Consider the following 20,296-nt stretch of genomic DNA (forward strand, 5'->3'; position numbering starts at 1 on the left):
GTTAATATGAATTCTTTTGACATAGAATTGTAAAATAAACCTTTTATTAAATATTTTGGCATAAAATTCGTTTTTGAACTAAGCCTCGCGGAAAACGTGAGCTAAATACAGGTGCCTTAATGATGCGTGTTTATGCCAAAATATGGAATAAAGTTTGCCAACAGCTCCTCGCCATAATTAACTTTAGGATTTCTATCGTTGTGAATTTCGGTTCTATACATTTAGCTCCAAAGGTTCATGAAAGTGTTCGAGTTGTGAACAAACTCACCTAAACTTTGGACCTCTTCTACCTGCCTGAAAGGGGCGTGGCTTATTCCCAAAGGAGACTCGATCTTCTTTCATCCGTTTTCCCACAAGAAATATTTGGAATAACTCACCGTTGAGAAACTGGGATTTGAAGGTAAATTACCATTAAAATTCTTGCTTTCACGGAAGTTCGGTCTATCCAGCTGTTTTTAAGTGAAGTGGGTTTGTTGTGTCACCTGGTTTTATTGTGTCTCTGGTAAGTTTGGACGTCATTGTTGCCTAAATAGGTTCGTTATTCCTCTCAAACTCCTGGTTTCATTGTTCCATTTTCTGGCTTTAAAAACTCCAACACAGAATTCAGAGCACAAACCTTTGAGTCCTTTGTAAACTAGAACGGCACTTGGACATTCATTCTTCTGCCAACAACAAACTCTTCTGAAATTTTGCCTGAGGATTAACTTGCTTGGACCCCTTTTCCTTAAAATATACCTTTATTGATTGCTGTGTTTTTCCAGATCCAGCTCCTGTTTGGATCTGAATCATGTGTCACTGTCAAAAACACTTGTTCTGGGGTGGTATATTGAGGGTCCATCCAAGTGTCTAGAGGTCTGGACAAATTATGAAGGTGGACACTTCTGAAAGTCTTGCACAGTAGCAGTATTACAGTATAGTCCAAGTCCAGTTTTGGAATTTTTTACCTCTGCATACTGCATGGAACATTTCATTTATACTGCACGTCTCACTTCTGGTGGCAACATTGGTCAGCAGTCACCAACCGGGTCCATGTGGTCCAACTGTTCTTACTCCACCCATTGCTAATTGTCAAGGTCGGGCATTACCTCAATGCCTTCTGGTGGCTGTTTTTGGTCGGTGGTCGGTGTAATTTGGTAACTTTTCAAAGTCAATGTAATGTACAGTGGTTCATTTCAGGTTAGCTTGGTGTATAAATGTCATCGTTCCAGGAAATGATAGCTATCAGCTAGAAACAAGCTAGAGATGATACCAAACCAGCTGATTAGAATAGAACAGCATACAGCCCGAGCATGTTTTCACCAAGCGGCCAGTCGTGGAAGTACGAATTCTCACCTTTTGGATTCACGACTTAGCCGGAAGTGACGTGGACCCAACCTCACCATTTAGCTAAGTCTAGTGGGCTAATGTGCTCAGGCCCAGAACTATATTGGATCCGTTTCACATGCACAAGCGAAGGTCCCAAAAAACATAGCTACTGTGTGATACGGTGAACTTGGCCATTTCAATACTTTTCAACTCTTCACTTATCTTGTTAGCATGCTAACATACAAATCAAGCAACAGGCTAGTCTTCCAGCAATTAAAAGTACTAGAAAAATTACTGGTATGCAATGCAGTATGCCTAGGGGCAACAGCTAAAAATTTAACTGGTTCTTCTTATTGACAAAATTGACAATTTCAAAATTTTTCATAGTGACCAGATGACCACTTTTTGAGAAAGCCTGCTAACAAGCAAACTCAGCAACAGGCTAGTCCTACATAGCAACTGAAAGTACCAGAAAAACAGCCAGTACTCAATACAGTATGCCTGGGTTCAGTAGCAACAGACAAAATTTAACTTCAAATGCAAATTCAAAACTTTTCTCCTGGATCAGAAGACAACTTTTTTCAGAATTCATGCTAACAAGCAAACCAAGTAACTGGCTATTTTTCCAGCAACTGGAAGGACCAGAAGAACAGTGGGTAGGTGGTAACATACATCTGGGTCCAGAGTTTGAAGAAAAACTAAAATTTTAATAGATTTCTTGATACAGTTGACAACGGAGCTCGGCTGGTACCTTTTGGTAAATGCTAACCAGGCTAGCACCTATAGTTGTAACTATATATGGGCATCGTTTCGTATTAAATCAGAGATATCTGCTTTATTTTAAGGATTCTTACAGTACCATCCATGATGGAATGAGAATCTATGACTTTTCTGTAGCCCTAGATAGTAGATTAGGTTGAGAATTCTTTAAGCGAGCATGAATCGATGCTTTTCAGAACATAATATATATATTTTTTTGAATTTCGACGATGATCTGGATTATGGGGAGCTTCTGTTCCAGTACGATCTGGGCGTTAATGCAGCTTCGCCTCAGTACATTTCAACAAGCCTTCCCTCAGCAGACCTGCAAACTCTGTACCTTCCAGCTGCACAGAGGAAAAACAAATAATGTGTTAATTAAATCCAGGCTTCCGGCAAAGCACAGTAGACACTAACAAACTGGGCTACACAGGACAAAAGAAACTGGTATTATTGATTGTTGGTGCAACAGATTTCATACAGGAAGGAAGATGTGTGGAAACTGGTGCATTTCGTGTTGTTCCCCCCTGCACCAAATTCATGCCCCTGCTCGTCATGCATTCCACAGTCAGACCCTCCCTCCTCCGACACCACCACCTTTTTCTTATCTCTCTGATACCTTTTGTTGTTTGTGTTTTTTCTCAATCATCCTCCAGGACGTGCCTTCAGATCAGCACAGCTGTATTGTGTTTGCTGGTTTTTATGCTGTCTCTTTTTTTCCTGTATATCTGCCAGTCTGTGTTCAGCCAGTGATGTCTTATTTATAAATGTATTGCAGTAGAGCACGTTGGTTGCTGCAGTACCATTGCAGACATACTGCAGAAGGCAGAGGATTAAAACTGCTCAAGTGGAGAAACAAAGGCAGAGCTTTCAAAAAGCTGCTTTTATCTCTCTAACCACCCTTCCAACAGTTCAGGGCTGTTTTGCTTCTTAATGAATTTGTTATTTTGACAGTAGTGTAACATTATCATAGTGTAAAATAACAGGGTTGGGACAACTAGCTAGTACCTGACTAGTTGACTAACTAATCGGGCATTTAAATTCTGAAGTTTACCGCTATTAAATCTTTGTGACATCATAAAGTCAAAGTCAAAGGTTGGAATTTTAACAAGCTCTTCCCTAACCCAAAAACCATCTCTTTGGTGTTATTGTCTTGATCAATTCTACATTGAGTATTGCTATCGTCGTCTCGGTGATGAGGAAGATTGTCTCTTGGACGATATCTGAATGGGATGGTGGAATTTTACATACAGGGTCGATCTCGACACACCTGTGCGTGGGAATGTTGATGCACGGCGATAAACACACAGTCTTTCACAGATTCTTATGGCCTGGTCCAGTGGTTGGCATCTGGGTTTGAAGACCTGCTACGTCCTTCGTCCGCCTTCACAGCTGTTGGATGGCTGTTCTTCACCTTCTCCACTTGATCCACCATAGAGGACTTCTTGTTTCACCACAGCGATAAACACACAGTCCTTCACAGATTCTTATGGCCCGGTCCAGTGGTTGGCATCTGGGTTTGAAGACCTGCTACGGCCTTCATCCGCCTTCACAGCTGTTGGATGGCAGTTCTTCACCTTCTCCACTTGATCCACCATAGAGGACTTCTTGTTTCACCAAAGCAACCCATTAGCCGTCTCTTGATCAAGATTCCTGTTGGACCTTCACAGTTACTGTAGCGGCCACAGGGCACACATGCTCTCCACCGTATTTCACCCCAACAGGCAATACCCTACTTGATCCATTACCTAGGTGTCAAGATGTGTACAAGGAGTTGGATTTTGACACCTGTATTGTAGTGGTTGACATTTGTTTTTCTTTACTGTGAATCATTGCGGCAAACAAGACAAGTTCATTTAGCTGATTCAGGACAACTGTAGTCAAACACACCATGTCAACGGAACAATGTCTGGGATAAATAGTGGTACTTTAATGTAATATTACTCTTGCCATGTGCCTGTATTGAGCTGTAAAACCCAATGAGTTTGTTGAACTCAAACCATTTGAGGAAACCGATTGCCTTCAACTATTTGAGTTTGCCAACTTAAATGAAATAATTTTCAAAAATTTAATTGTTCAAGTTTTAGTACCTTAGTTTTAGTTATATAAACTTATATAAAATCTAGTTTATGTTTTTCAATTAAAACGTGACAATTTTGGATGCATTCTTTGGTTTACTTGTTGACAGTAATCTGCTTTATATATATATATATATAAGGGCTGTAACAGAATGAAAAATGCTAAATGGCAGCCCATGAACAGAATTTGCAGTTTTTCATAATGGTATAAACTTAATTAAAATGAGTAAATTGAATGCACTGGAAATAGTAGAGACGCTTGAATCTTTGACTGGACTGGGTTGCTTGACGCGAGGACGTTTCGCTTCAAATCGCAGAAGCTTCCTCAACTAAAATTCTTGCTCTTGTGGTCTGACCTCTGTCTTGACTTTTGTAGAGAAGAATAATCAAGAAGTCACAAAAGCTGGAGTTTTAAACCTAACCAGACCCCTCCTACCGAGAGGCAGACTGCTATAGGCTAGTGACTAAACAATAGCTCAAATTAGCACCTATTGTGCTCTAGTTAGCACCCTCCTAATGACAGGGCAGCTGTCCCTCCTAATGATGGGACGGACCCTCTCCTGATGGCTCCCTTGACGACTGTTGATGACGTGAATGACTCATTAACATGAACAAAAGACTGAAACTGCTTTGACCTGAGTACCCCATTGTAAACAGGGGATAAAGTGTGTCTCAGACCCCCTCCCCGGTTAAGGCTGGGTTTCAAACGTTTCACAAAGAATGCCTCCTTGACCCCTCTCTCAAACCATTTCTTCTCTCTGGCTTATATTTTAACTTCCTTGTCCTCAAACGTGTGGTTAGTGTCTTTAAGGTGGAGATGAAGGTGGAGATGTGCACTGGAAATACATCACCAACTCTTAAATGCCCCAAAATTTTAAATGCACTTAAAGGAACTGAGTTGTTATGACAACAATTCGTTTTGAGTTAGTTTAATTAATGGAGATGAGTGACTAGAACTTTTTTCAAAGTTTACGTTACATTAACTTAATTATCGTATTAAAATGGAGTGTTCAGTTTAACAGTGTGGTGATTTCTAAATGTGGGAACAATGCGGTCTACCTTTTTATGCATGTTTTGTGTTTTAACTACAGGGCCATGATTACACCAGCGGAATACGGCCAAACATCGTGGGAGTTGTCCATTCAGGTGGATCAAAGAGACGGAGATGAATCAATGAAGTTTAAACTTCGTGTAAAGGGTGACTTGCACATTGGAGGGCTCATGCTCAAACTGGTGGAGAAGATCAGTAAGTGTTTCCTCGTTCAGACTGTGAATAATGTTTCTGTCTTCTTCACGTGTGACTTTTGGTTTGTTTCCTTGGTAAACATCGAAGCACGGTGCTTCAGTCCTCCCTCTCTGTCGCAACAGGCCTGTTGCCTAGGCCACACCTCTGTTTGCGCTGCATTTTTGTGACGCTGTGCTGACTTTGTTTAACCACAATACGTTGGCTTGTCTTGCCCCAGGGGCCAAAGTTCCTCCTGGATCTGATGAGATATTTCTTTACAGCTCCTTGTCAATATGATAAAATGAAAGCAGGTTTAGTGGTTAAAGCGTATGAGACACGATCGGTGACTCAGTAGTTTGTCATCACTGGACTTATTTCAGCCAGCGCAGTGATGTCAGGTGGACTCATAAAACCACCACTTTTTATTTATTTTATTCAGCCACCCACAACATGCTGAGCACAAGAACCCTTTCAGTTTGTAGCAGCAGAAGTCAGGTGTAGACATTTAGTCACAGTCTAGCTATGACCAACAACTCCACCTGTAGATCACTTCTACATGAACCATGAAAGCACATTTATTTTGAAATAATACCATTTTTTTAAAAGTGTCCGATATTGTATGAGTTGTGTGTATTTAGATGAAAATTTATGTATGAAATATTTGGTAAAACACACATAGCCTGAGGGCTAATCACAGTAAAATTGCTTTGATGCAGGGATCAGTGGGTGTCACGATGCAATTCACTGCCAAAACAGTAGGGGGTGCAACATTTTTCGTGACTTTCATACTATCCTATGAAAGCCATTGATTGTGAAACCGGAAAAGTGAGATTCTGAAAATGATGTAGGTAGTGGACCAATCACCATCCGTGCGGCCTCCGCTGTCTCGACATGTAGCTACAATTTTTGGGAGGTGCACGTCAGGCTATGGGGAGGTGCTTCGGAGTTGCGGATATGGCGTAGCATAGATTGAGTTTAAGTGTTAATCACTTGCGTCATACTTGGATTTGATAAAATAGCATGAAGACTACAAAGAACTAGACTACAAAAGCTAGGTAGGCTAGCTAGTGTGGCAACTAGCCAAAAATAAGTTAACGGCTACATAAATACACTGTAGTTAGTTGAACTCAAACATTTGAGGAAACGATTGCCTTAAACCATTTGAGTTTGCCAACTTAAATAAAATAATTTTCAAAAATTTAATTGTTAAAGTTTTAGTAACTATTTCGGACTCTCTAACCAGAAGGCTAAAACCCAGGGCTCTGGCCTTGTGTCCATAGAATTCTTTTGAGCTGTTGGGAGTGAGATTTACTAACTACATATGCACAGCGACACCTGCTGGCCTCCGTTAAATAAACTCAATTAAAATGAGTGAATGGAATGCACTGGAAATACATCACCAACACTTAAATGCCCCTAATCTTTAAATGCACTTAAAGGAAGTGAGTTGTTATGACAATAATTCATTTTTGAGTTAGTTTAATTAATGGAAATGAGTGACTGTAACTTTTTTCAAAGTATGAGTTACATTAACTTAATTATTGTATTAAAATGGAGTGTTCGGTTTAACAGTGTAGCATGTATTGCAATTGTACTTTCATACATTGTCTGACAATTGACTACAATCTATATCTATGTGTGTTTGAACAGATTATACATCAGAATAGCAGAATTTTATATGACCAGATGTTCCATCAATGTCTGAACTGGCTTTGAATACCAACTCTGCATTTATATTCCATTTACTGAGATTGTCCTCTTAACCATTTGGGTGTTTTTGAGCTATCAGTTGTTGTAGCAACTTGAGTTTTCCTTACCGCTGTTGCCCATGTGCTTAATCAAGGGTTGGTTAAGGTTAGACCTTATTCTTGTGAAGTGCATTGGGGCAACTTATGTTGTGATTTGGCACTGTATAAATAAATGAAATTGGAATAGAATTGAACCTTACCATAGCATTGCTAGCTAATATGTCAACCACCGCCGCAAGATAACATTGGAAGCCATTGTTGTGACTGGATCATCCTTACTAGCTAGCTAGAATGTAGCATGGTTGCTACCCAATAGTAAAGTAAAAATTACATTAAATACAAACATTTGTAAGACCCAGTCTTTTCTTATTGACTGCAGTGTATTTACTTATTTTTAAAATGATCCATACTTAGGTATAGAAGAATTTTATAAAATTTGATAGCATGATTTGCAAATTTATTGGCACCATTTTAGACACATTATTCCTTCCTCTGAGTTAACATCAAGACTCTTTTTGCTTCCCCCCCCCCCCCCCCCCCCCCCCCCAACCTTCAGGACTCATAGAAAATGAATGTAGAAGTATTTAACACTTTTGTTTGTTTGTTTTTTCCTTTCAAGGTTTGACGATAAATGTTATAATACTGACACTTCTCCCAATTCTTACTGAATTTTGCTGTGTACCAGAGGCTCCCCAGGACTGGTCAGATCATGCCCTTTGGTGGGAACAGAGGAAATGCTGGCTGCTAAAGACCAACTGGACCTTAGACAAATATGGCATTCAGGTAATAATAATAGTAATAATAATAATAATTAATGAGTGCATACCACTGCCAACATCTAAAACACCCTATTAGGCCTTTTTTGTTGCCCCAAAATGCTAAACCATAGACATTTATTCTGCAGGCTATTAATTGTTCAGTGTTTTGTAAAATTTGCAAACTTCTTATCTTAGAAGATAAGATCTTTGATCCTCATTCTCAATGAGGATCAAAGATCTTCAGTGAGGATCTTTGTCTTGATCTGCCCCTACATACACTGGAATATATTTCTTGATATGACCAAACTTATCACAAAGATTCATAAATATCACTTTGTAGGTAGTAAAACTTTTAATTCCACTTATTGTTTTTATACACCTTCACAATTCTATATTACAGTGATTGAAAAATAACTATAAATATGCAGTATGTTAACTGGAAATGTGTGTGCTGTGCTGCTTTCACACAGTCGGATGCATACCTGCGCTACACGCCCCAACACAAACCCCTTTTCCTTCAGCTCCCCAATATGAAAACCATCAAAATGACTGTCAGCTTCTCCAGCGTGGTCTTCAAGGTGGTAACCGAGATCTGTCGAGTCCTAAGTGAGTTTTCCTGCCCCATGTGATTAGAGTTTTCCTTTTTGCAGTATTGATTGTCACTACGATGGGTGGTGAAATGCCATGTCTTTCCTGATCACTGCACCTGCTGCTCACTCCATCTCAGACATCAGAAGACCAGAGGAACTGTCACTGCTGAAGCCTCCAGATGATCCGTCCAAAAAGAAGAAGAAGAAAGACAAGAACTTCCAGCAGGAGGACATCCTGGACATGGATGAACTGAGTGGAGGACCAGGAGGAACAGGTACTGTGGTGCATGATTCCCTATTGTATTATTATCCTGTTCTGCATGTTTTAATGGTGGAGAACATGCAAAACGCACAGAATCAACCTATGAGATGGGTTTGGTGCAGAAACAAATGCTTGAGTGTTATGGACTGCACCACCTTGCCTCCTGTAGATGAAGTATGACATTACAAATAAGTATTCTTCAGCAAAAGTTGTTAGTGGGATGGATTTTGTGTTTAACCCCGCATAGGCAGAAACCCAGCTTTTTGAAACTTTGAACCAAATTATTTCACAGAATGATTCAGTGAGTTTTGGAATCTTCAAAACAGTAAATGAGCCACTCGCTTCAGAAATTGATTCATTTTCAAAATGCCTGAAATACTAAATTTAACCTCACATTTTAAAAAAAGTCTAAATGGTAAATGAACCTGTTGCTACAATGACAACAAAAAGTGAGTGTAGAAACAAAGATAGTTTTTAAAAAAATCCATTGTTTTGAGCTTTTCCCAAACTAAAAGATGTTTCAAATAACTGGTTCATTTACTGACTCAAGCATTTCAAAACAATCCTGAAATGTGGCGTTTCAAGCATTTTGAAACAGTGAACTGTTTTCTGAAGTAATTGGTTCATTTGCTTAGAATAAACAGTAAATATCTGGGGGGGGGGATTCACCTTTTTGACATGCTTAAAAGAACCAAAAATCTAAATGAAACAGTTGCTTCAAAAAAAATTTGCTGTTTAAAATGAACATTACAGAAATGGATTTGTGGTATCAAAATACTTGACCACCATGAGGTTAAAAATTTAGTGGACAGATAACCAGCATGTGCCCCCACCCCCCCACCCCCACCCCCTTATTTTTCCTGTCTACACCCCTGATTATCACGGAAATACACTCAACAAAAATATAAACGCAACACTTTTGGTTTTGCTCCCATTTTGTATGAGATGAACTCAAAGATCTAAAACTTTTTCCACATACACAATATCACCATTTCCCTCAAATATTGGTCACAAACCAGTCGAAATCTGTGATAGTGAGCACTTCTCCTTTGCTGAGATAATCCATCCCACCTCACAGGTGTGCCATATCAAGATGCTGATTAGACACCATGATTAGTGCACAGCTGTGCCTTAGACTGCCCACAATAAAAGGCCACTCTGAAAGGTGCAGTTTTATCACACAGCACAATGCCACAGATGTCGCAAGATTTGAGGGAGCGTGCAATTGGCATGCTGACAGCAGGAATGTCAACCAGAGCTGTTGCTCGTGTATTGAATGTTCATTTCTCTACCATAAGCCGTCTCCAAAGGCGTTTCAGAGAATTTGGCAGTACATCCAACCAGCCTCACAACCACAGACCACGTGTAACCACACCAGCCCAGGACCTCCACATCCAACATGTTCACCTCCAAGATCATCTGAGACCAGTCACTCGGACAGCTGCTGAAACAATCGGTTTGCATAACCAAAGAATTTCTGCACAAACTGTCAGAAACCATCTCAGGGAAGCTCATCTGCATGCTCGTCGTCCTCATCGGGGTCTCGACCTGACTCCAGTTTGTCGTCGTAACCAACTTGAGTGGGCAAATGCTCACATTCGCTGGCGTTTGGCACGTTGGAGAGGTGTTCTCTTCATGGATGAATCCCGGTTCACACTGTCCAGGGAAGATGGCAGACAGCGTGTGTGGCGTCGTGTGAGTGAGCAGTTTTCTGATGTCAATGTTGTGGATCGAGTGACCCATGGTGGCGGTGGGGTTATGGTATGGGCAGGCATCTGTTATGGACGAAGAACACAGGTGCATTTTATTGATGGCATTTTGAATGCACAGAGATACTGTGACGAGATCCTGAGGCCCATTGTTGTGCCATACATCCAAGAACATCACCTCATGTTGCAGCAGGATAATGCACGGCCCCATGTTGCAAGGATCTGTACACAATTCTTGGAAGCTGAAAATGTCCCACTTCTTGCATGGCCGGCATACTCACCGGACATGTCACCCATTGAGCATGTTTGGGATGCTCTGGACCGGCGTATACGACAGCGTGTACCAGTTCCTGCCAATATCCAGCAACTTCGCACAGCCATTGAAGAGGAGTGGACCAACATTCCACAGGCCACAATTGACAACATGATCAACTCTATGCGAAGGAGATGTGTTGCACTGCATGAGGCAAATGGTGGTCACACCAGATACTGACTGGTATCCCCCCCCCCAATAAAACAAAACTGCACCTTTCAGAGTGGCCTTCTATTGTGGGCAGTCTAAGGCACACCTGTGCACTAATCATGGTGTCTAATCAGCATCTTGATATGGCACACCTGTGAGGTGGGATGGATTATCTCAGCAAAGGAGAAGTGCTCACTATCACAGATTTAGACTGGTTTGTGAACAATATTTGAGGGAAATGGTGATATTGTGTATGTGGAAAAAGTTTTAGATCTTTGAGTTCATCTCATCCAAAATGGGAGCAAAACCAAAAGTGTTGCGTTTATATTTTTGTTGAGTGTATGTGAATTTGGCTTCCAACGCATTTCTGTCTATATATATATATATATATAATACTGTGGATTATTTTTTGGGCTGTCTAAGTTTGATGTCAGTGATGAGTAGAAGTGCATCTTTTTTGCCTCTGTGAAAATAAATGAGATCCATGGATAAACTGACAACATACAGTGGGACTGAGGATCTGACGAAGGTTTCATCCCTGAGATCTAAAAGAATTCATGATGCCACCATGATGTTCTTCAGAATTTTGCTTACATGCACGAAGAAGTAGAGTCACACTTCAATGCTTTGGATTTTTTTTTCCACTGCAGATGTCCTGTAATGTAAAAGTCACTCTTCTCTTCTCTTTGAAATTATCCTCATTTTGAAATATTCTTATGAATGGACATTGGATCTTATGTTTTTTGTTGTCTTTGCCATCTTTAATACAAGGCCCCATGTACAGTAAGACCATGACAGCGACCTACGACCCTGAGAACGGGATGCCGCTGTCTGCCACCAGTCTTTGGTTTGGAGAAAACCCTTTCGCCGAATGCCAGCCCAACCTTCCTCCCACTGAGTTAGCCAAACTTTACCAAGCGCTGTCACTGGTGGACAAAGCCGTCAACAACGCAGGGTAAGCGGATTGGAACGGTGGTGATTTTATACATTTCTATTAGTATTCCAGCTGGTGAATCACCTGAGTGGTTGTCGGTGCGTTCTGCAGGTGGTTGGACTCATCGCGCTCTCTAATGGAACAAGATATTCAGGACGAAGACAAGCTACTACTACGCTTTAAGTATCACGTCTTCTTTGACCTCAATCCTAAAGTAAGACACAGAAATAAAACATCTAACCGCACCTCATTATAAGATTTGTTCATTTTCTGCCGCCGATCCAGTAGCAGCGCACTACAGCTCATCCCACACTTCCCTATCCGATAATTATAAGATGTTAAACTAAGTGTTCGTACGTCTTTCCTCATGCTTTTGTGTTTTAGTACGACGCCGTGAGGATAACCCAGCTGTATGAACAGGCCCGCTGGTCCATCCTTCTAGAGGAGATCGATTGCACCGAGGAAGAAATGTTGATGTTTGCATCACTACAGGTGATTGTTCATAATTATAGACATGATACACGTCGACTTAAAATCCACAACACAAAGTCAGCTTAAAGCAGAACAGGAAGAGAGAGCAACACCCACCTTACATGTTTGACCCCAAGTCCATGCAAATTTCGCTTTTGTGATTTGGTGATTCCATAAAATATATACGATTCTCTGTCTCTTTGGTGTTCATTCACTTCTGTCCAAAATAAAACCAGTTTATGTTTGAATAACACACAAACCTTCCACCGTGTTTAATCCAGATTGGCTCCAAACTGTTTGAATTTGACCTTTCAAGATCACCTAATGTTGCAAGTGATACATGATTTTATATTGGTGACTAGAGCCCGATCGATATATCGGCCGATATAAGCCCTTTTCATAGTACTCACTATCAGCCGAACTTTTGCCAATAGAACGCCGATAATTTCTCATAAACAGAACAGTTACTGAAATACTGTTTGTGTCGGCAATGTAAAATGTCCTTGCACCGTTTGTCCAGTAGATGGAGCTCTGACTCCATTCAACTGAGAGCTTCTTACACCCCTGCTTAAATGTGTTCATCACCGGCCCCCGTAGTTCACGTCACACTGCACTGATCGGCTGACAAAAGCATACAAGTAAGTTTATAAGAATGTTGTTTGTAATAACTTTGCGATTACATTCACCCCACATTTCTCCGGTTTCAGTTCAACTCAGTTTGATTCTCAGTTTATGTAGTAAGATCAGATGTATTTCACAACTTTTTAAGGATATGTATTTGCTAATTTCACAAAGGTTTAATTCTTGATTGCATTTTTTGAACTTGAAAATTCTTCTCTGTTATAAAGTTAATCAATATGAGGACAAAGCTTTTAGCTCATACCTTTTTTGTTAAGGGTCCAAAAAGAACATTTTATTCATTTAAAAAAAAAATCGGCTGATTTCTCAGCAAATCAGCCGATTTATCGATTATCTGCATTTTTTTTCATCCAAATATCATTATCGGCATCGGCCTCAAAAAAATCAGTATCGGTCGGGCTCTATTGGTGACTTTAACCAGTTCCTCAAAATAGACATTCTAAAGAAATTAAAATTTTGGAGATTATTTTCCTCAAAATCGATTCACTTTGTCCTCAGCTGATCCTCAATTATTCCACCAAGTTTGGTACAAATTGGATGAGAACTTTTTGAGTTATTTTGATGACATGCAGATGTCTTAGAAATACTTTTTTTTTTTTTTTTTTTCCAAGTGGTAGCACTTAGGTCTCTTATTGGTTTCATCTTCTAAAATCAAATATTTTCTGCCGTGGCTGGAGGTCTGAAAAGATTAACTTTTGTTTCACAATTCAGCAACCCAATTTCTGTCCATTTCATTTTAAAGATCACATATATTGTTGTATTAAAACACATTTTTCTTGAAAAACAGGTTGTAAATTTATAACACTATAAACCGTATAATATACACAAACTATAATACATGTATGTTACCATTTTGCTGGAGCACTTAAGTTGTAAACATTACCGTTGCAATAAACTGAGATCTGAGATCTTCACCTGTGTACAAAATAAAATGTCAGTGACACAGATAATAAGTGAATAAGTGAAAAAACGACTGTGAAAATTCATCTGCATATGATTTCTGCTCAAAAATGTCCATTTTATCATCCTGGATGATATTGTCCATAAAATTTGTGACATAATATTTTATTTAGCGTGTCATTCGGAATTTTGTCCGTGAAGGGTTGGTAAAGATTGTTGGTATTCAGGTTTCTATACCCGCTTATTCTTGCACATAAACAACAAAACTATGGCTGTAATATTACAATTTATTATATTCTGTGTCTACATTATGTGTGTGATCTTCTGCAAACTGAGCGTATACACTTAAACCCGATTTATGAGACATTATGTGCCTGCGCAGTAATGTCTCATAAATCGGATTGAAGTGTATTTGTGCCTCGCAGCTCAGAATATTATCCATCTGTGAGCACAAGTTTGGTGTTTAAATCCTTGCGAGGACACGTCAGGACATGAGTGGGAAAAAAAATCCCACAGGAGGAGGAAGGGAGATAAGTAGAAAAGTTTTTAAAAAGTGGTTTATCAGAAGGCTTTGCTGTGAGGAGCTGGTGAATAATATATCTGTGATATTCTGTCCCAGCTTTTTTTTTTTGTTTAATCATCAGCTGACGTGCATGAATCAGAATCTGCAGTGATTCGGTGTTGCGTTCACCTACACGATGCTGCGCCGGCCGGCTGGCTGGCTCACCAGCCCGTGTGCTCAGACCTCCTTCTGACTCACAGCAGCCTTGCGTAATTATGCTTTAGAAGTCAGGATGACCTGTTATGAAAGTAAGCAAGCGCTTTTGTCATAACTGAGTCCTGTTTCTTCTAGTATCACATTTGCAAGCTGACCATGTCAAACGAACCACTGGACCATTCCAACGAGCCAGAAATCGATGAAGTAGAGGCTGCTTTATCCAACCTGGAGGTCACGCTCGAAGGAGGACATGCTACAGACAGAATTCTGGTAAACACTTGAAGTAATGTTGCCAGGTCTGCAGCATTGCAACACCTGGTTTGAAGCAAAAGTTGACTGCACGTCTGAACATGGTGTCACGAGAAAGCACAGGATAACTGACAGCTATTTTTCCCACCCTCCAGGAAGACATTACAGACATTCCAGAGCTGGCAGAATACCTGCGGTTGTTTAGGTAAACCTAACCGTAATGTTTTTTCTTTTTTTTTTTCTTTTTTGTTTTGTTTTAACATGTGCATTGTTTTTTCCTTCTGTGTCTGTTTGTGTGTGTCTGTCTAAAACTGTGGTTTGATGTGTAATTACCATATTGTAATTATAAGACACCCCCCCCCCAATTTTTGAGATATATTTTTGGACAAATACCTTTGAAGATCTCTATTTGAAAATAATTCTCTTAAAAGCATATGTTATGGGCAGCCCCTCATCTGCTTTTGTTTTTTGTTTGTTTTTTAACCACATACTGACATACTAGATCTTTTAGCCTCACGGTAAGCTGTTCTGACTTCTAGCAAAGACTGTCTTTTTGAGTTTGCCATCTTCTCATATTACATTCTCACACTGTATTTCCTGGCTGCTTGAGAGTTGTTTGATAATATGTGATTCTGTGTTGCTTGACATTCTGTGACACAGCAACCCCTCCACCATGTTTAATGCTTAATGGCTCCAATGGATTTTAGTTAAATGGTTGTGATCTTAAACTTCAAAGGTCAACAGTCATGTGGCCATTAGAAAGATGATATATGACTTCATGTTCAGGCTTTGCAGTAATAATAACTGTGTCTTTATCGATTTCTTTCAAAAAGACTTTCTATATAACCCGTACATACTCGTACCGTAAAAGCACTTGGCCAAAAATCTGATTTTGGGCTGTGACCAAGTTTAGTCCAAGTTAGAACAGAATCATGAGGGTTACTTTGTTCAAACACGGAGAGCCAGATAGTACCAAAAACAGTATCACTGTCTGTGGTATTCTTGTAGACTTTTTTGTTTTTACTTTTACCTGACCAGTCCTCTCAAATCCGCCTAATGTAAGTGTTTGCAAGGTAGGTTTCAGAGATCATGAAATTAGTTTCTGCTGAAATGTATATGTTTTATCTTTTCATAATTTTGTCTTGTTTTAAAAACACGATTACTTTTGTTTCATCAGACCAAAAAGATTGACGCTGCGGCCATACAAAGAATACTGGTTTGTATTCAAGGACATCACCATCTCCTACTACAAAAACAAAGAGGCATCCAGCGGCGAGCCCATTGAGCAGTTTCACCTCCGAGGTGGGAAAAAATAATGTGATTGTGAATGTGAAACACTCTTTTATGTGCGGTGTATTGATTTGAAATAATGACCATAGATGTCAACTTTTCAGTCAGGTTTTATTTTGTGCAATTTCTAAAGCTAAAAAGCAGGCAGCCAAGTTATTCCAATGTGCAAGGTTATATGATATACAGTTCATGTGGAAAGTATTCACAGTGCTTCACTTTTTTAAGAAATCACATCTATGTAAGTATTAACAGCCTTTGCTCAATACTTTGTTGATGCACCTTTGGCAACAATTACAGCCTCAAGTCTTCCAGAATATGATGCCACAAGCTTGGTGCACCTATCTTTGGGCAGTTTGGTCCATTCCTCTTTGTAGCACCTTTCAAGCTCCATCAGATTGGATGGGGAGCATTTTCAGATCTCTCCAGAGATGTTCAATCAGATTCAGGTCTGGGCTCTGGCTGGGTCACTCAGGAACATTCACAGAGTTGTCCTGAAGCCACTCCTTTGATATCTTGGCTGTGGCTTAGGGTCATTGTCCTGCTGAAAGATGAACTGTCGCTCCAGTATGATGTCAAGAGCACTCTGGAGCAGGTTTTCATCCAGGATGTCGCTGTACACTGCTGCATTCATCTTTCCCTCCTGACTAGTCTCCCAGTTCCTGCTGCTGAAAAACATCTCCACAGGATGATGCTGCCACCACCATGCTTCACTGTAGGGGTGGTGCCTGGTTTCCTCCAAACATGACACCTGGCATTCACACCAGAGTTCAGTCTTTGTCTCATCAGAGCAGAGAACTTTGTTTCTCATGGTCTGAGAGTCCTTCAGGTGCCTTTTGGGAAACTCCAGGCAGGCTGTCATGTTTATCGCTCAGTTTAGACAGGCGGCCAGCTCTAGGAAGAGTCCTGGTGGATCTGAAGTGCTTGAGGCCACTGTGCTCATTGGGACCTTCAAAGCAGCAGAAATGTTTCTGTACTCTTCCGTAGATTTGTGCCTCGAGACAATCCTGTCTCAGAGGTCTCTAGACAATTCCTTTGACTTCATGCTTGGTTTGTTCACTGACATGCACTGTCAACTGTGGGACGTTATATGTAGACAGGTGTGTTTCTTTCCAAATCATGCCCAATCAACTGAATTTACCCCAGGTGGACTCCAATTAGGCCATGGAAACATCTCAAGGATGATCAGTGGAAACAAGATGCACCTGAGCTCAATTTTGAGCTTCATGGCAAAGGCTGTGAATAATTATGTATATGTGATTTCTTAGTTTTTTATTTTTAATTAATTTGCAAAAATCTAAAAAAAAAAAAAAAAAAAAAAAAAACTTTTTTTCACATTGTCATTATGGGGTATTGTGTGTAGAATTTTGAGAACAAAATGAATTTCATCCATTTTGAAATAAGGCTGTAACATAACAAAATGTGGAGAAAATTAAGTGCTGCAAATACTTTCTGGATGCACCATAAATGCTACACGTGACATCTTCGACAAGCTCTGTTGTGATTGGCTGTAGTCACTGCTTTTATATCTTTTGTTTGTTTGTTTTTTATGCAACAGGTTGCGAGATTGTACCTGACGTCAATGTTACAGACAAAAAGTTCGGCATCAAACTCCTGCTGCCGGTTGCCGATGGAATGAATGAAGTGTACATCCGATGCGACAACGTACGCCCCGCTTCTCCCGCTGTTGATGTGTGCAAATTTTCCAGTTCAGAGTTTAAAGACTTCTGTTTCCCTGCTGCAGGAAACGCAGTATGCCAAGTGGAAAGCTGCGTGCATCCTGGCATCTAAAGGCAAGACGATGGCCTACAGCTCCTACAAGTCAGAGGTGAAGAAAATCCAGTCCTTCCTGCAAATGAAGAGCCTGGCGCCCCCTCCTGGTCAAGCGGCGCCTGACGTTGATGCCATGGACATGAATGCCGAATGCTTTGTTTCTCCGCGCTACGCCAAGAAGCAGAAGAACAAACAGGTTTGTGTTTGGGCTTCTTACCAGTGTGACTGACGTTACCAAACATTATCAGGGTTTCCTCACAGAATGTTTTTTTTGAATCGCCGTCCAATGAATGTTTCAAGCTGACGGCACGTATCCTGGAGGCCCATCAGAACATAGCGCGACTGTCCCTAATGGATGCCAAGATGCGTTTTATCCAGGCCTGGCAGTCACTACCAGAATTTGGTATCAACTACTACATTGTCAGGTATAGTACACATAAAGTATTTGACAAATGGTTGATTGTGTAAAAAATTTTTTTAAAAGGATTCTCTGTTGCAGGTTTAAAGGAAGTAAGAAGGATGAGCTTTTGGGGATCTCTTACAACCGGATGATTCGGATTGACATGTCCTCTGGTCTGCCTGTCACCACGTGGAGGTTCGCTAACATGAAGCAGTGGAACGTCAACTGGGAGATCAGACAGGTGAGGGAATGCTCACGCAATATAATGTGATTTAATTAGTTTAACTTGAGATGTTCTGACAGAAATGTTGGTAAACATCTTTCCAGGTGACCATACAGTTTGACCAGAATGTGACAATAGCCTTCTGTTGTGTGAGCTGTGACTGTAAGGTGGTCCACGAGTTCATCGGCGGCTACATTTTCCTCTCCACGCGATCTAAAGATCAGAATGAGACGCTAGATGAAGATCTGTTCCATAAACTCACCGGAGGCCAGGAATGAGTGAAGATGGATTGAAACCTGCTTCCCAGAGAATATCTGTCTTTTTTTATTTGTTATTTTTAAATAATCTACACTTAACATTGGGGAAAGTGCGGCATTGATCTGGAGCAAACACAAAGCAAAACTCCACTGCTGCCAAAGAACATCTGGAACTGCATAAGATTTCACGTCACAGAGCAACAACATCAATGTCTGCATGATATAACAACCCAAATAACATTGTTCTTAGAAATATGTAGTTGAAATCTGTCTTTTTTTTCAAAAATTTGATAATGTCTGTGCAATTTCTTTTTTATAAGTGAAGCAATCTTTCAATCTGATAAAAAATTGTGTTTTTTTTTTAATCATGAAAGTTCTTTTTTTATCAACTTTGACAACTTCCTTAACTTTTTACTCATGGACATGTAGGTGCTTGGGTGGAATTTCCTGGTAAACAACACAGTTCAGTACCTGATGGAAATCCAACCTTTAATCCCAATGATCTTGCATGATTGACCTCACTGGGGCATTTCCAGAATGCATCTACATTTGTGTTCCAAGTTTTCTCCAAATCAGGCTGAATTTTTGTGGATCTGCATCTTGATTTTGCAGAAGCTTATTTTGTAGTGGGAGGAATCCCACGCAGACATTGACAGAGCGCACGAATGCCACACAGAAAGGAGCAAGGCATTGACGGGCTTGAATCAGGGACGTTCTTGCTCGGAGTCAAGAGTGCTCCACTAATTTAAAATGTTGCATGTGACCATATTTGCTTGTGGTTCTTCAGACAGACATTGTTCTTTAATGAGGAAGGATGTTGAAAATGTTTTCCAAGTGTACTTTGACATACAGAAGCCCTTTAAATTGATCTACCAATACATTACTTTTAACAACAACCTTCACACCAAAGTAGTGTACTATCTTTACACAAATATATATGTTCTGTCCGGCGTTGGAAAGTGGACACTTCTGGAAGTGGTCCGTATTGGAATTCCACTATTGCAAGGGTACAAACCCATTACAAAATTTCAGGACTATTAGTCAAATAATGTGTGTGTGTGTGTGTGTGTGTACACTCATATATGCTTATTATTGCATATGAGGAAATTGTTTACACATAAACAAATGTAAGAGTCCATATACACATAACTCAAAATATAATCACAAGAAGTGTGCTCATTATGACAAACTATAAAAGGCAGCAATTATTAAACTGGAGGAAGTATTTGCTTAGATTTTTTTTAATGAATTAATATTCTGTAATAATAATAGAAAAGGTAATTTAAATATTACAAATTACATTTACATTTTTACCAAACTTTTATATATATTATATAAAATATGCATAAACTATTATATTCCTTTAAATCTTTCTCGAAATTAGATATTTAAATATTACAATTACATTTTGCAATGAGATCATTTTTACCTAAATTTTATCAAACGCTTTGAAATGCCCAGCACTGGTTATATTCATAAACTGTTATATTCTTTTCGATCTTTCTAGAAATTAGATTAAACTTCTCAAACACAAAATAAACGTGCCAT

General features: G+C 39.8%; 1 protein-coding gene across 2 annotated transcripts; it reads left to right on the forward strand.

Annotated features, from left to right (window-relative positions):
- The first annotated feature begins 269 nt into the window (after nt 1-269).
- fermt1 (fermitin family member 1) lies at nt 270-19,644 on the forward strand. Of its 2 annotated transcripts, XM_034162533.1 has the most exons (16): nt 270-400; nt 5,234-5,388; nt 7,801-7,898; nt 8,344-8,479; nt 8,601-8,738; nt 11,669-11,852; nt 11,943-12,045; nt 12,216-12,323; nt 14,695-14,829; nt 14,964-15,013; nt 15,986-16,110; nt 17,654-17,760; nt 17,840-18,064; nt 18,169-18,293; nt 18,368-18,509; nt 18,596-18,769. In XM_034162533.1, the coding sequence occupies exons 2-16, from the start codon at nt 5,238-5,240 to the stop codon at nt 18,767-18,769; spliced, it is 2,001 nt and encodes a 666-aa protein (XP_034018424.1). In that variant the 5' UTR covers nt 270-400; nt 5,234-5,237. The 2 variants fall into 2 exon arrangements, with proteins under 2 accessions (XP_034018424.1, XP_034018425.1); XM_034162534.1 differs by lacking the exon at nt 270-400 and having other exon boundaries at nt 5,238-5,388; nt 18,596-19,644.
- The last annotated feature ends 652 nt before the right edge of the window (nt 19,645-20,296 follow it).

This window comes from Thalassophryne amazonica, chromosome 21 (genome assembly GCF_902500255.1).
Source record: "Thalassophryne amazonica chromosome 21, fThaAma1.1, whole genome shotgun sequence".
In the NCBI taxonomy this organism is placed as follows: Eukaryota; Metazoa; Chordata; class Actinopteri; order Batrachoidiformes; family Batrachoididae; genus Thalassophryne; species Thalassophryne amazonica.

What these genes read in the sequence shown, in the direction of transcription:
- fermt1 (XM_034162533.1), top strand. Translation starts at nt 5,238, where the DNA reads ATGATTACACCAGCGGAATACGGCCAAACATCGTGGGAGTTGTCCATT. An exon ending in AAAGCCGTCAACAACGCAGG is followed by an intron (nt 11,853 to 11,942) that starts GTAAGCGGATTG and finishes TGCGTTCTGCAG; the next exon opens with GTGGTTGGACTCATCGCGCT. An exon ending in AGAAGCAGAAGAACAAACAG is followed by an intron (nt 18,065 to 18,168) that starts GTTTGTGTTTGG and finishes GAATGTTTCAAG; the next exon opens with CTGACGGCACGTATCCTGGA.